Source organism: Puma concolor, chromosome B2 (assembly GCF_028749965.1).
Source record: "Puma concolor isolate L17-30 chromosome B2, mPumCon1.1.hap2, whole genome shotgun sequence".
NCBI classification, from domain to species: Eukaryota; Metazoa; Chordata; class Mammalia; order Carnivora; family Felidae; genus Puma; species Puma concolor.
Genome location: NC_141671.1, coordinates 59,235,629 through 59,251,464, shown reverse-complemented (window position 1 = coordinate 59,251,464; position 15,836 = coordinate 59,235,629). Strand labels below are relative to the sequence as shown.

The window sequence follows — 15,836 nt, the reverse complement described above, 5'->3', positions numbered from 1 at the left end:
ATATTTTACTTTTGAAATGTTGCCCCAAATAAGCAGCAGTATATCTAGAAAATTAGAAAGGGGTTTTTCAAGTTTTATTAATTATAAGTTATTGAATAGATCTTTTGGTTATGTTGCATAAGGGATAGTACTGGTAATAACATTTGTATTTTATTTTACTGGAAATTGCAAAATTAACAAAATATATACACCAGCAATTAGTTTTTAGAACGTGTTAAACTGATCCTTTATTCTCAGTTGTATTATGGGCAACCATTATAGTCTAAATCTGATGGCTTCTGATGAATATACAGTGTGTGACTAGACTACTTAATTTTTATCTATACTTTGTCTATTATGATGATATGAATTGGCAGATAAAGTTACTCATTCAACATAAATATATGATTGTTATTACTAAACATATATATAGAAAATGTAATTTGTCAGAATCCTAGGAAAAAATAAATACAAGGACATCTCAGTAACGACCCCAATGGGTCCACCCTAAATTTGCATATGAGAGCTTTCTGTAGACTGCTTGAGCCCTGGAGCAACAGAAAAACCTTGAGTCACTCCTTTTGTTTCCTCTGTAAACTGGTTGGTCGAAAGGATGGTAACATAGGTTTCCCAGTCTGTCACGTTCTCATCTCTCTGTGGAAAGATATTTTCATATCAAATTATGTTTTCAGTTGTGGGTAGATTTCCTATAAAAAAGGAATACCTGTAAAACCCCATATAGCCTCTGATATTCCTTACGCATTAAACAGAAAGAGAAGGAAAAGTTACACAAGTCACCTCAAAGGTTAAATATAACTCAATTTCAGAGTAGTTTTATTAATTAAATATTTATTATAAACTAACTAAGAGTTCAGTAATGATTTCTAAGAGATTTTTAAAAAGCAGTACTCAAAAACTAGATCATAACACTTTGGAGCTCAGTGGGGCACTGTACATTTAGTGATGCTAATCATTGTACTACACTACATTACACTATTCTCTCACATTACAGAGAATGTAAGAATGCAATATAAGGATTCACACTGGACCTCTTACAAATGAGTACTTTTTTAAAATAATTCAAAGAATATATGTTTAAAATAATTCATAAGCAGCTTTGTTCGCAGAGAATAAAATTAGTGTCAAAGAACATGTGCTTTGATGACAGAAGCCAATTTCTTTTTTTTAAATTTACTATTATTTTTTTTAATGTTTATTTCTGAGGCAGAGAGAGACAGAGAATGAGTGGGGGAGGGGCAGAGAGAGAGAGGGAGACACATTATCCAAAGCAGGCCCTGAGCTGTCAGCACAGAGCCCGACAGGGGGCTGGAACTCACAAACTGTGAGATCATGACCTGAGCCGAAGTCGGTCGCTCAACCGACTAAGCCACCCGGGCTCCCCAACCAATTTCTGAGATCTACAACTATGATCAAATTACCTTCCCTTAGCCTCAGTTTTTTAGGTAAAAATATAGGGCTCATAAGAACATTGGCCTTTCATGTTTCCCAGATTGAGGTGAGAATAAAATTAGATGATGCGTGTAAAGGTTCTATGTGGGGGCACCTGCCTAGCTAGCTCAGTTGGAAGAGCATGCAACTCTTGATCTCGGGGTTGTGAGTTTGAATCCCATGCTGTATGTAGAGATTATTCAAAAAAATAAATAAACTTTTAAAAAGGTGCTATGTGAAGAATAGAGAATAATATGCATTATCATTATTGGTTAAAATTACATCTTTAGTTTTATTCAGATGTTTTACTCTTGTAAAATGTGAACTGCTCCTGTTATTATGTGAATAACAGGACACTTCTGGATCTCACAGCAGCCCTGTTACATACCACCTTGGAATCCTTAGGGTTCTACCCAGATCTGCTTAATGTGGCAATACCAAGTGCTTCAGACCTTTCTAAATATATGTCTGAGAATAATGTAGAGCACATACATGTAACAGCTATTTTAAAAATAAGTTTTAGTTGCAAAGCTTTTGTGTTTCATTGTAAGAGATTTCTTTCCCAAATACAGTAGTCTCCCATTATTTGCAGTCTGGCTATCTGCAGTTTTAGTTACCCGTGGTCAACTGTGGTCTGGAAGCAGATGTTCCTCCTACTAACATATGTCAGAAAGCCAGTAATAGCCTACCCCTGTATCACAGTGCCTCTGGCATTCACCTCACTTTATCCCATCATGTAGTCATTTTATCATCTCACATCGTCATGGGAAGGATGAGTAGAGTACAGTAAGATATTTTGAGAGATAGAGACCTCATTCATACAACTTTTATTATAGTATTGTGTTATAATTGTTTTATTTTATTAGTATTATTACTGATCTCTTACTGTGCCTAATTGATAAACTTTATCATTTGTATGTATATATAGGGGAAAAATACTGCATATGGGGTTCATTACTGTCTTGGGTTTCAGGCATCCACTGGGTGTCTTGGAACATATCCCTCATAGATGAGGGAGGACTACTATACAGACTGGAGCAAATTCTTTATCTAGCAATTCCACATATATTATAGTGGAACAACTTTGTTATTCCCATTGTATTGATGAAGAAGCCAAGAGCCTCAAGATGGTTAAAATATTAATCTAAGATCCTATGATTTTAAGTGAAAAAGTGCATAATTGAACTCAAAAGTTCAGATCTCTTGTAATAACAATTTCAGAATAGGTGCTACCCGAATATAATGGGTAAAGATGGGGAAGTAGAAGGGTGAAATTCCTTCTCTAGGGTAACACAAAGTGACCAAATTAAAAAGAAAATCTCCTTGCAGACCACTATTTTATTTACTATAACATTCTGATTCCTAATCAGTACATTAAATGAGATCTTTTAGAATGTTTTGCAATTCATAATTTTATAGTTTGATTCAGATTTTGGGTGGTAAGTAAACAAAACACTTCCAAAGATTAGAAATTGAAATTCATGTTGCCCAATTTATTTAATGGGGCTAAGTAAAACTTTAGTATGAAAATCAGAAAGGGTACCATGAAAAATGAAAATTCAAAATCCATCTCCGTCATCATCCTAGATGCAAATGTCCTAAACATGAATTCTTTCCAAGGAAATTCATATATGTACATACATCATAAGCAAATTGGATTTATTTCAAAGATAAAATAAATATTAATATTTATTAATTAATGTTAGACTATCAAAGTTACAATATAAGCATATTAGTAAGTGAAAAGCTGATAAAATTTAATTTTAAGTCCTGCTAAAAATTTCAGAAAACTACAAATAGAAGGAAAATTCCTTAATGGGTTAAAAGATATCACTTACAGTAGAAGAGCAAAGTATTATACTCAAAGGTGAAACCTTAAAAATCTCTGCAAAATAGGAAAAAGAATATCATTATCATTATGTCAGTTGAGTTTTTTTTCTGATACTCCTAGGTACTGTAATAAGCTAATGAGATAGTTTAAGAATTATGAACAAAAGAATGAAAATTTCGTTACAAATGATACAGTATTACTAAAAATAGGAGAGTTCAACAAGGTTTCTCAACATACAAGTCAATTGCATTTTAGTATACCAACGTAAGTCGTTAAATATATAATGTTACAAACAACTATTTAAATAGCAACACATTGCTAACGTTTCTAGAAGTTAACCTAAGAAAATACACATCTGACCTTTATGAAGAAAAATTACAAAATTATAATAAAAATATTCTAGAATCCCCTGTAAAGTGAAGACATACCATGCCCATATGTAGGAAGAAAAAATATCACAAATACATCAATTAGTTATACATTTTTCTTATGAAATCATAGAATTTAAATGAGTTATTAATAGGAGTTTTTATGTAATTTAGTAAGATTTTTCACATGTATTTGGTTCCAATATTTATACCAAAAGGCACAAGATAAACAGTATGTAGCATAATCCTAAGGAAGGAGGATATGCAAGACTTGCCCTATTCAAAATCAAGACTTCATAAAACTAGACTAATTAAGTCAGTATTTGTCCAATGGAATAGGATAATGATCCTGGAAACAGAACACATGTACACGAAGGATGATGTATGATGGAACTGGTAATGCAGGTGAGTATAGGAAGGATGACTGCTCTGTAAGTTATCCTAGCATAATTGGTATTCCACATTAAAAGGCAAAAGGAGGAAAAAAAGTTTGGAAAGATTCTGTACAGAGTAAGTACTGAGCAATTCTATCATAAGCAAAAAAAAAAAAAAAAATGTTTTTAAGCAGGACATGACATGATTTGATTTGTGTTTTAAGAGTTACATCCTGTCCTTAGGAGTGGCTATTAAAAGAATTTTCTCTGCTGATAATCTATTTCTAATTGCTGGTAAAAGGAAAATATAGTGATTATGGGTGTTGTGCTCCCTTTCCAAAGGATTGTTAATTGCTTTCAGAAAAAAATATTATTCAACTATTTGGTTAGTTCTCTCTTAGCTTCCTTTGCAGTCATCTATTTTCTTGAAATCTGTTTCTCGGCTCGTATTTATCATACATTTCCTTTGATAATGACACAGTGAGAGGTGTCTGCCAGTCTTAAACTGAATACTCTGGATTTTTTTTTCAGTATTATTTTATAAACTTTTTTTTTCTTGCATTTTATGATGAATACCTCCTATATAAATTATGTCATTGACTAACAGTCCATGGACTAATCAGCCTGAAAAATCTGTGAAAGAAACAAATATTTCTTAATTTATTTTGAAATATGCTTAGTTCCTACAAAAACATTTTCTAATGGCATGAATCTTTAAATTGCCAGGAAGAAAAACTATAGCATTTTAAGAAGCATGAGTATTTAACAAAACCTGGCACATAGTAAAGAGTGTAAATGTTAATTTTCTTCTTTCCTCTTGCTTTATTAGTAGATATTAAGCTAATTGAGATGAATTTAAATGGATTGTATAAAGTTGGATTTTAAGGTGAATTAAACACAATTTGTAGAACATGGAAGTATAAAGTATTAAAAATATTAAGTATTTTGTAGTGATAAAATCCAAGCTAATTCTAGAAATAATAAAAATGAAGAGAAGTAAGTCACAGAGTTTCTGTAGCTAATACATGGTGTCTGATTTGATTACTGGTAGAAGAATCAAGACTCAGTATTTCATTTCCTCTTAATTTTTTTTGTTTATTCATTTTTTGAGAGAGACACAGAGTGTGAGTGGGGAGGGGTAGAGAGAGAAGGAGACACAGAATCCGAAGCAGGCTTCAGGCTCTGAGCTATCTGGACAGAGCCCCATGTGGGGCTCAAAGTCACTAACCACGGGATCATAACCTGAGCCAAAGTGGGATGCTTAACCGACTGAGCCACCCAGGCACCCCAAGACTCAGTGTTTCTTAATAAACAGTCTAGTGTATCTTCCTATATGAATTATATTTAAGTGTTATACATATAGTCTTTTCTCACATTAATAATTTAATAGAAAACTTTGCATATATACACATATCACAAATATCCACTATTATTTTCTTCCCTTATTACTTCAAAGATATATGAAATAAGTAAAATGCCTTTTTGCATTTTAATTGTGAATTATTTAACATTTAGTTAGCAATACATACTCCAGAAAGCAATATATTATCACTTTTTCTTTGAATGATTATTCATGGTTTATACTGATATTGATAATAATTTATTGGAAGTAGAATTAAATAGTACATGTCTTTATACTATTCAATCATAGAGTCATTATCAAACCATCTTGTAGATAAGCTTGGTATTCAGTTTTCTACTTAAGATTCCAACTTTGACATTTAATTTTGTATATAGAACTCTAACTATGAAAATGAGTCTGTTATTTAAAATCTATTTTGTATTTTGTGATCTACTAACCAAGAAACCAAAAATTGTCTCAAATTGAGGATCCTATACTTTTTAAAATTGTTTTTCATTAAAAGGAAAACATGCTGTTGGAGTATTTGTTTACAACGTATAAAATAATTGATTATTATGCACATGAGTTTTGTTTGTTCTAACTTAAATTTTTATGTATGCCTCACAGTCTGTATTATTATATTCTTCTAAAATATGTTAGTTCTGTTCTAATATATTTAAAATTCTTCTTTGTGCAGTAGAGGAGGGCAGGGTTATTGGCTTATGATTTTTCACTAAAACTACTTTAAAATTTCCTTTATCTTCTTCATTCAGTGGGAATGGCTATGGATCACTATGCAGATTTTTAGATGTCAAACAAGTTTTGGCAACTGTCTACCTAGCAACATAAAATATATGTATATATGTATGTGTGTGTGTGTGTGTGTGTGTGTGTGTGTGTGTGTATATATATATAGTGTGTGTGTGTGTGTGTGTGTGTGTGTGTGTGTGTGTGTGGCTAGACTCATCCTTACACCAAACATGTGCTGTTAGAAATGAAGTCAGGAACTACCTTACCCAAGGAAGAAGCAAAGGAAGTTGGAGATGAAAGGGTTCTAGCTTGGACATGTAATAGAGCACTTTGAGTCTTTGAATCTGGCAATCAACTACTATTAGCCAGGAAATAAGGCATGAATCTCAGGAAACACTTGTATTCTTTCCAGCAGAACACCAATGTTGTTCACTGTTAACACCCCCGCCTCCTGCAGGTCTCAGTAGAAACTCACCCTATTCTTCCAGTGGAAAGCTTCATCTGTGACCAGTTCTAGCCAGTTAACTGCTAGGAAAGGTTTATTCTACACTTGGAAAATTCTTCCTCTCTTGAAAATCAAGAAACTGAGTGCTTCATCTCTTGAAAATATAAGAAACTGAATGATTGGACACAAATGTGGAAGTATGCCATTTAAACCACCACTGGCCACCATGTTAGAATCAGAAGAGAAACAAATCTCAGATTAAAGCTTACCATGTGGATAGTAGAATGGAGAGGCAAAGGAAATGTAGGTCTCTTATGAGGAACCAGCTGAGCTTTTAAGAGTCCATGTGAAAGTCATCCAACTGAAAGCCCACCCTATTCTTGAACTTCCTTTTACTTAAGCCATTGAATTTCTTTATTGCTGAAGTTACTTTGAATTGGGTTTTCTGGTTATATATACCAAAAGCATACAAACTCATTCAAAGTTGTAATTATAATATGAGGACATAGAATTCAGATAAAGATTCTTCCTATTTGGAAAAATGAAAACTGAAAGGCAGGAACTTATGATTTATTTCTAGATAATGTAAAATGTATGACATTGCTATTTTATTCTAGCTCATCATTACTGGTAATAGTCTTTACACTTATCTTTCTTAATAAAGCTCTTCTGTGCTTACTATCACCACTTTTTTATTGGATTAATATTTTTGCTAATGTAAAAAAAAATCTATATCCATAACTGTTAATAGAAACACTAGAAATATGGTCACATACTCTATATAAAATATTTCCTGATTTTTAAAATAACAATAAAATTTTCCAACCATATTTAAACAAAAACAGTTATAATTTCTATAAGAGATAGTAAGGTTTCACATGCTTTAGAAAATCAGGGATAGACTAAAAACTTGGGATAAAATGATGAAACAAATGTATGTGGCTCTTGACCTCATGTGGCTTACAAATAGATGCATGTGTGGCTTTTTGTGTAAAGCACTTATCACATGATGACAAAGCCACTTAAGTGTTAAAAATTACTCCATAAAAAACCAAAAAATAATAAATTGAAATAATTTTTGAGTTTGCTCTCTCAGTTGAACTATATCTTTCCAAAGTGCTCAAAAATAAATAGTAGTTTCTTCATTTCACCAATTTTGGGTCTGTTCATGTTGTAATATTAGTTTTTGTCTGAAAATAGTTTATGCTCTTCCACATTTTGAACTTTATTATTTTTTTTTTTAATTTTTTTTTTCAACGTTTATTTATTTTTGGGACAGAGAGAGACAGAGCATGAACGGGGGAGGGGCAGAGAGAGAGGGAGACACAGAATCAGAAACAGGCTCCAGGCTCTGAGCCATCAGCCCAGAGCCCGACGCGGGGCTCGAACTCACGGACCGCGAGATCATGACCTGGCTGAAGTCGGACGCTTAACCGACTGCGCCACCCAGGCGCCCCTCACATTTTGAACTTTAAATCAAATGGATGTTTCTCTCCATTCCTAATTCATTCAAGTAAATGGCTGAAACCTTTTTCAAATTATTTAATATGTGAAATTTTATCGTACTATGCATTCAACGTCATCATTAAAATCTACAGGGAATAAATATCTATTTCACATAACAACTAAAGCAATTAGGATTAAAAATTGGAAGAACATTGTTAATATTTTCAGTCTTTGAGCCACTTTCACTAATGAATTTATTTAAAAAAAACTCATATGCTTTTATGTCTAAAAAGTACACATGTTTTCTGGAAGACATTCTTTGAGGTTTAGCTAATTATTTCCTCAGAGTGTTTTACAAGTTTGAAGATTTAACACAATGAATATTTCTAAAGCTCTATTGAAAATTAAAAAAAAAAATACTCCGCATAGAATATAAACTATAAAAGATTTAAAGTACAGATTTAAAAAAATATTATCCTATGGTGGACAGCAAAATAAAACTTAATAATTTTTTGTATTAATTATAAAAGAATAACCAATTTAGAAGGTTTTTTTAACTTTATTTTTTATTTTTTAAAATTTACATCCAAATTAGTTAGCATATAGTGAAGGAGTGATTTCAGGAGTAGATCCCTTAATGCCCCTTACCCATTTAGCCCATCCCCCCTCCTACAACCCCTCCAGGAACCCTCAGTTTGTTTTCCATATTTATGAGTCTCTTCTGTTTTGTCCCCCTCCCTGTTTTTATATTATTTTTATTTCCCTTACTTTATGTTCATCTGTTTTGTCTCTTAAAGTCCTCATATAGTGAAGTCATATGATTTTTGTCTTTCTCAGACTAATTTCACTTAGCATAATACCCTCCAGTTCCATCCACATAGTTGCAAATGGCAAGATTTCATTCTTTTTGATTGCCGAGTAATACTCCATTGTATACATATACCACCTCTTCTTTATCCATTTATCCATCGATGGACATTTGGGCTCTTTCCATACTTTGGCTATTGTTGATAGTGCTGGTATAAACGTGGGGGTGCATGTGTCCCTTTGAAACAGCACACCTGTATCCCATGGATAAATGCCTAGTAGTGCAATTGCTGGGTTATGGGGTAGTTCTATTTTTAGTTTTTTGAGGAACTTCCATACTGTTTTCCAGAGCAGCTGCACCAGTTTGCATTCCCACCAGCAATGCAAAAGAGATCCTCTTTTTCCACATCCTCACCAACATCTGTTGTTGCCGGAGTTATTAATGTTAGCCATTCTGACAGGTGTGAGGTGGTATCTCATTGTGGTTTTGATTTGTATTTCCCTGATGATGAGTGATGTTGAACATTTTTTCATGTGTTGGTTGGCCATCTGGATGCCTTCTTTGGAGAAGTGTCTATCATGTCTTTCACCCATTTCTTCACTGGATTATTTCTTTTTTGGGTGTTGAGTTTGATAAGTTCTTTGTAGATTTTGGATACTAACCCTTCATCTGATATGTGATTTGCACATATCTTCTCCCATTCTGTCGGTTGCCTTTTAGTTTTGCTGATTGTTTCCTTTGCTGTGCAGAAGCTTTTTATTTTGATGAGATCCCAGTAGTTCATTTTTGCTTTTGTTTCACTTGCCTCTGGAGACGTGTTGAGTAAGAAGTTGCTGAGGCCAAGATCGAAGAGGGTTTGCCTGCTTTCTCCTCGAGGATTTTGATGGCTTCCTGTCTTACACTGAGGTCTTTCATCCATTTTGAGTTTATTTTTGTGTATGGTGTGAGAAACTGGTCCAGGTTTATTCTTCTGCATGTCGGTGTCCAGTTTTCCCAGCACCACTTGCTGAAGAGACTGTCTTTATTCCATTGGATATTCTTTCCCTTTGTCAAAGATTAGTTGGCCATAAGTTTGTGGGTCCATTTCTGTGTTCTCTATTCTATTCCTTTCATCTGAGTGTCTGTTCTTGTGCCAATACCATACTGTCTTGATGATTACAGCTTTGTAGTATAGTTTGAAGTCTGGGATTGTGATGCCTCCTGCTTTGGTCTTCTATTTCAAGATTGCTTTGGCTATTCAGGGTATTTTCTGGTTCCATACCAATTTTAGGATTATTTGTTCTAGTTCTGTGAAGAATGCTGGTGTTACTTTGATAAGGATTGCATTCAATATGTAGATTGCCTTGGGTAGTATCGACATTTTAACAATATTTGTTCTTCCTATCCAAGAGCATGGAATCTTTTTCCATTTCTTTGTGTCTTCTTCAATTTCTTTCATAAGCTTTCTATAGTTTTCAGTGTATAGATTTTTCACCTCTTTGGTTAGATTTATTTGTAGGTATTTTATGGTTGTTGTGGAACTGTAAATCGGATCGATTCCTTGATTTCTCTTTCTGTCGCTTCATTGTTGGTGTATAGGAATGCAACTGATTTCTGTGCACTGATTTTATATCCTGCAACTTTGCTGAATTCATGAATAAGTTCTAGCAGTTGTTTGGTGGAATCTTTTGGGTTTTCCATATAGAGTATCATGTCATCTGCGAAGAGTGAAAGTTTGACCTCCACCTGGCTGATTTGGATGCCTTTTATTTCTTTGTGTTGTCTGATTGCAGAGGCTAAGACTTCTAATCCTATGTTGAATAACAGTGGTGAGAGTGGACATCCCTGTCTTATTCCTGACCTTAAGGGGAAAGCTCTCAGTTTTTCCCCATTGAGGATGATATTAGCATTGGGTCATTCATATATGGCTTTTATGATCTCGAGGTATGATCCTTCTATCCCTACATTCTTGAGGGTTTTTTTTATCAAGAAAGGATGTTGCATTTTGTCAAATGTTTTCTCTGCATCTATTGAGAGGATCATATGGTTCTTATCCTTTCTTTTATTGATGTGATGAATCACGTTAATTGTTTTGCGGATATTGAACCAGCCCTTCATCCCAGGTGTAAATCCCGCTTGGTCTGGTGAATAATTTTTGTAATGTATTGTTGGACCCGGTTGGCTAATATCTTGTTGAGGATTTTTGCATCCATGTTCATCAGGGAAATTGGTCTATAGTTCTCCTTTTTAGTGGGGTCTCTGTCTGGTTTTGGAATCAAAGTAATGCTGGCTTCATAGAAAGAGTTTGGAAGTTTTCTTTCTTTTCTATTTTTTGGACACCTTCAACAGAATAGGTGTTAACTCTTCGTTAAATGTGTGGTAGAATTCCCTGGAAAGCCATCTGGTCCTGGACTCTTGTTTTTTGGCAGATTTTTGATTACTAATTCGATTTCCTTACTGGTTATGGGTCTGTTCAAATTTTCTATTTCTTCCTGTTTCAGTTTTGGTAGCATATATGTTTCTAGGAATTTGTCCATTTCTTCCAGATTGCTCATTGGCATATAATTGCTCATAATATTCTCTAATTATTGTTTTTGTTTTTTTTTTTCTGTTGTGTTGGTTGTGATCTCTCTTCTTTCATTCTTGATTGTACTTATTTGGGTCCTTTCCTTCTTCTTCTTGATCAAACTGGCTAGTGGTTTATCAATTTTGTTAATTCTTTCAAAGAACCAGCTTCTGGTTTCATTGATCTGTTCTGTTTTTTTGGTTTCAATAGCATTAATTTCTGCTCTGATCTTTATTATTTCCTGTCTTCTGCTGGTTTGGGGTTTTATTTGCTGTTCTTTTTCCAGCTCCTTAAGGCATAAGGTTAGGTTGTGTATCTGAGATCTTTCTTCCTTCTTTAGGAAGGCCTGAATTGCTATATACTTTCCTCTTATGACTGCCTTTGCTGCTTCCCAGAGGTTTTGGGTTGTGGTGCTATCATTTTCATTGACTTCCATATACTTTTTAATTTCCTCTTTAACTTCTTGGTTAGCCCATTCATTCTTTGGTAGGATGTTCTTCAGTCTCCAAGTATTTGCTACCTTTCCAAATTTTTTCTTGTGGTTGATTTCGAGTTTGATAGCATTGTGGTCTGAAAATATGCACAGTATGATCTCAATCTTTTTGAACTTACTTAGGGCTGATTTGTGTCCCAGTATATGGTCTATTCTGGAGAACGTTCCATGTGCACCGGAGAAGAATGTATATTCTGCTGCTTTAGGATGAAATGTTCTGAATATAAGTCATCTGGTCCAGTGTGTCATTCAAAGCCATTGTTTTCTTGTTGATTTTTTGATTAGATGATCTGTCCATTGCTGTGAGTGGGGTGTTGAAGTCTACTATTATGGTATTACTGTCGATGAGTTTCTTTATGTTTGTGATTAATTGATTTATATATTTGTGTTCTTCCACATTTGGCACATAAATGCTTACAATTGTTAGGTCTTCTTGTTCTATAGACCCCTTGATTATGATATAATGCCCTTCTGCATCTCTTGTTACAGTATTTTAAAGTCTAGATTGTCTGATATAAGTATGGCTACTCCGGCTTTCTTTTGTTGACCATTAACATGATAGATGGTTCTCCATTCCCTTATTTTCAATCTGTACATCTCTTTAGGTCTAAACTGGTCTCTTATAAATGGCATATAGATGGATCTTATTTTCTTATCCATTCTGTTACCCTATGTCTTTTGATTGGAACATTGATGTTTAGAGTGAGTACTGAAAGATATGAATTTATTGCCATTATGATTCTTGTAGAGTTGGAGTTTCTGGTGGTGTTCTCTGGTCCTTTCTAATCCTTTGTTGCTTTTGGTATTTATTTATATATTATATATATAAATATATATAATAATTATATCTAAATAATTATATATATCTAAATATACATATATAGATATAGATAGATATAGATAGATAGATATAGATAGATATAGATATCTAAATAATTATATATATCTAAATTATATATATAAATAATTGTATATGTACATATATAGATATACATATATAGATATATATACATATATACATACATATATATGTACATATACATATATACATATATGTACATATACATATGTATATGTACATATATGTATATACATATGTATGTACTCTCCCCTCAGAGAGTTCCTCCTTAAAATTTCTTGCAGGGCTGGTTTAGTGGTCATAAACTCTTTTAATTTTTGTTTGACTGGGAAACTTTTTATCTCTCCTGTTTTGAATGACAGCCTTGCTGGATAAAGAATTCTTGGCTGCATATTTTTCTGATTCAGCACACTGGATATATCCCGCCACTCCTTCCTGGCATGCCAAGCGTTTGTGGTAGGTCTGCTGTGAACCTGATCAGTCTTCCCTTGTAGGTTAGGGACTTTTTTTCCCTTGCTGCTTTCATGATTCTCTCCTTGCCTGAGTATTTTGTGAATTTGACTATGATATGCCTTGTTGATGGTCGGTTTTTGTGGATTCTAATGGGAGTCCTCTGTGCTTCCTGGATTTTGATGTCTGTGTCTTTCCCCAGGTTAGGAAAGTTTTCCGCTATGATTTGCTCACATAACCCTTTTACCCCTATTTCTCTCTCTTCCTCCTCTGGGACCCCTGTGATTCTGATGTTGTTCCTTTTTTTTTTTTTTTTTTTTTTCCAACGTTTATTTATTTTTGGGACAGAGAGAGACAGAGCATGAACAGGGGAGGGTCAGAGAGAGGGAGACACAGAATCGGAAACAGGCTCCAGTCTCTGAGCCATCAGCCCAGAGCCTGACGCGGGGCTCGAACTCACGGACCGCGAGATCGTGACCTGGCTGAAGTCGGACGCTTAACCGACCGCGCCACCCAGGCGCCCCTGATGTTGTTCCTTTTTAATGAGTCACTGATTTCTCTAATTCTTAAATTGTGCTCTTTTGCCTTAATCTCTCTTTTTTCTTCTTCGTTATTCTCTATAAGTTTGTCCTCTATATCGCTGATTCTCTGTTCTGCTTTGTCCATCCTTGCCGCCGCTGCATCCATCCATGATTGCAGCTCAGTTATAGCATTTTTAATTTCATTCTGGGTGTTTTTTTACATCTTTAATCTTTGCAGAAAGGGAGTCTAATCTATATTTGACTCCAGCTAGTTTTCATATTATCGTGATTCTAAATTCTGGTTCAGATATCTTGCTTGTATCTGTGTTGGTTAAATCCCTGGCTGTCGTTTCTTTGTGCTCTTTCTTTTGGGGTGAATTCATTTTGCGGCCTCTCGCTTCCCAAGTTCAGCTCTTCGTGTCGCGTACCTGCTGAATTCTGTGGTTCAGGTTGTGCAGATTGTTGTGTTAATCTTCCAATCAGTTTTCTAGGTGTGTAGGATGGTTTAATGTTGGTCTGGCTGTATTTCATGGATGTGAGACACACATAAAACTTCCATGCTATTCTGCCATCTTGGCTCTTTCTCCCCAATTTAGAAGTTTCAAAGGGAGTTTGTATGTGTGTGTATCACAGAAGGAGGAGCAGAAGGAAAGAAGTGAAAGCAGATAACTCATATCCATTATTACAAAAATATCATCAATCAGTCAAGTTTTTATCAAACAAAAGTAACTTTTAATAATATAAAGTATCTTATCTAGAGAAAAAAGCTGTTTCATTAATCATGTATTTATAAATTTAAGAAATGCGAATTGTCAAAGTATTTTGCTCAAAATGTTTATGTTTCATTTAAAAGATTGAGGCTAATTGGGGCGCCTCGGTGCCTCAGTCGGTTAAGTGTCCAACTTCAACTCAGGTCATGATATTGCAGTTTGTGAGTTCGAGCCTTGTGTCAGGCTCTGTGCTGGCAACCCAGAGCCTGGAGCCTGCTTCGTATTCTGTGTCTCCTCTCTCTGCCCCTCCCATGTTCATGCTCTGTCTCTTTCTCTGTCTCTCAATAATAAATAAACGTTAAAAATTTTTTAATAAAAAAATAAAAAGATTGAGGCTAATTAAAATATTCAGAAGATGAGAAAAAGAAAGATAACACGCAAGTGATGATTTTTAAAGAAGTTCGGGTAAAAGTGTTGCTACAGAAGGATGACAGTTCCTTTATTCTAAATAGTCTGTTGGCCCTCAAAAGCCACACAATCAAATTAACAGTAATGACTGACATAAATCAAAATTTGATACCGTCATGTATATACAATGAATAAGGACATCATTAGAAAATGTTCCTATTTATGTTGACCTGTAACGTAAAATGGAAGTGAATGCCCTGTTGAAGATTAATCACCTAGACATCCAGTGAGATTTGATCGTAAAGCCCCCAATTCATAGAAATTATGACAAACCACTGTGACTATGGCAAAGGAAACAGGTACCCGGGCTTGTAACAGGCAGAAAATAGTCATGTATGAGCCACTTTAGAAGATATGCTAATGTTAATATGAAACCCAACTATTGAACATTCAATTCCAATCTAAATTGTATTTTCTTTCAGACTCCACAGATTTCAGATGTATTTGTTATTATGGAGATTCCTATCTAGAATTTCGGGATGTGTTGTTAAGTCCACAAAGTAATGTATCACTAGAATTTCATACCTTCAACTCCTATGGACTCCTGCTGTATATCAAGCAAGACTCAAATTCAGTTGATAAGTTTTTTATTCAATTATTTATTGAAAATGGTACTTTAAAGGTAAGTCATTATATTTATTTCATTTAAAGGAATTTTAGAAAGTCTGATTCTTTTAGTGGTTATTGTCAAAATAAAATTTTATCTAAAATATGTCTTTTATAATCACCACTAGGCTGTGTGTTCTGTTTTTGTAATTTTTCCATATTCAGTATTTATATTTCAAAATAGTATATACTTTGAATAGCTATCATTCTCTTCTTTTTATTTTTAACCTTTTTCTGTTATTATGTTTCCCAATATCCCAGTGATAGTAACTGCTACCATTTTTTGTAGATTTAGTGGAATATGTGATCTGGGGAGCCCAAAGATTTTTTCAGAGGATCCTTAAGGAAAAGCTATCTTAATGATACTGTTATTTGCCTTTTTTTACTCTCAT

At 34.1% G+C, this 15,836-nt stretch overlaps 1 protein-coding gene across 1 annotated transcript in view; it reads left to right on the top strand.

The window, feature by feature from the left end:
* Positions 1-15,836, top strand: part of LOC147581008 (protein eyes shut homolog) — a 345,678-nt gene that overhangs the window by 163,445 nt on the left and 166,397 nt on the right. Inside the window, exon 5 of the mRNA XM_086707166.1 lies at positions 15,261-15,460. Within this exon, the coding sequence (XP_086563292.1) occupies positions 15,261-15,460 (200 nt within the window). The remainder of the gene's footprint in view (positions 1-15,260; positions 15,461-15,836) is intronic.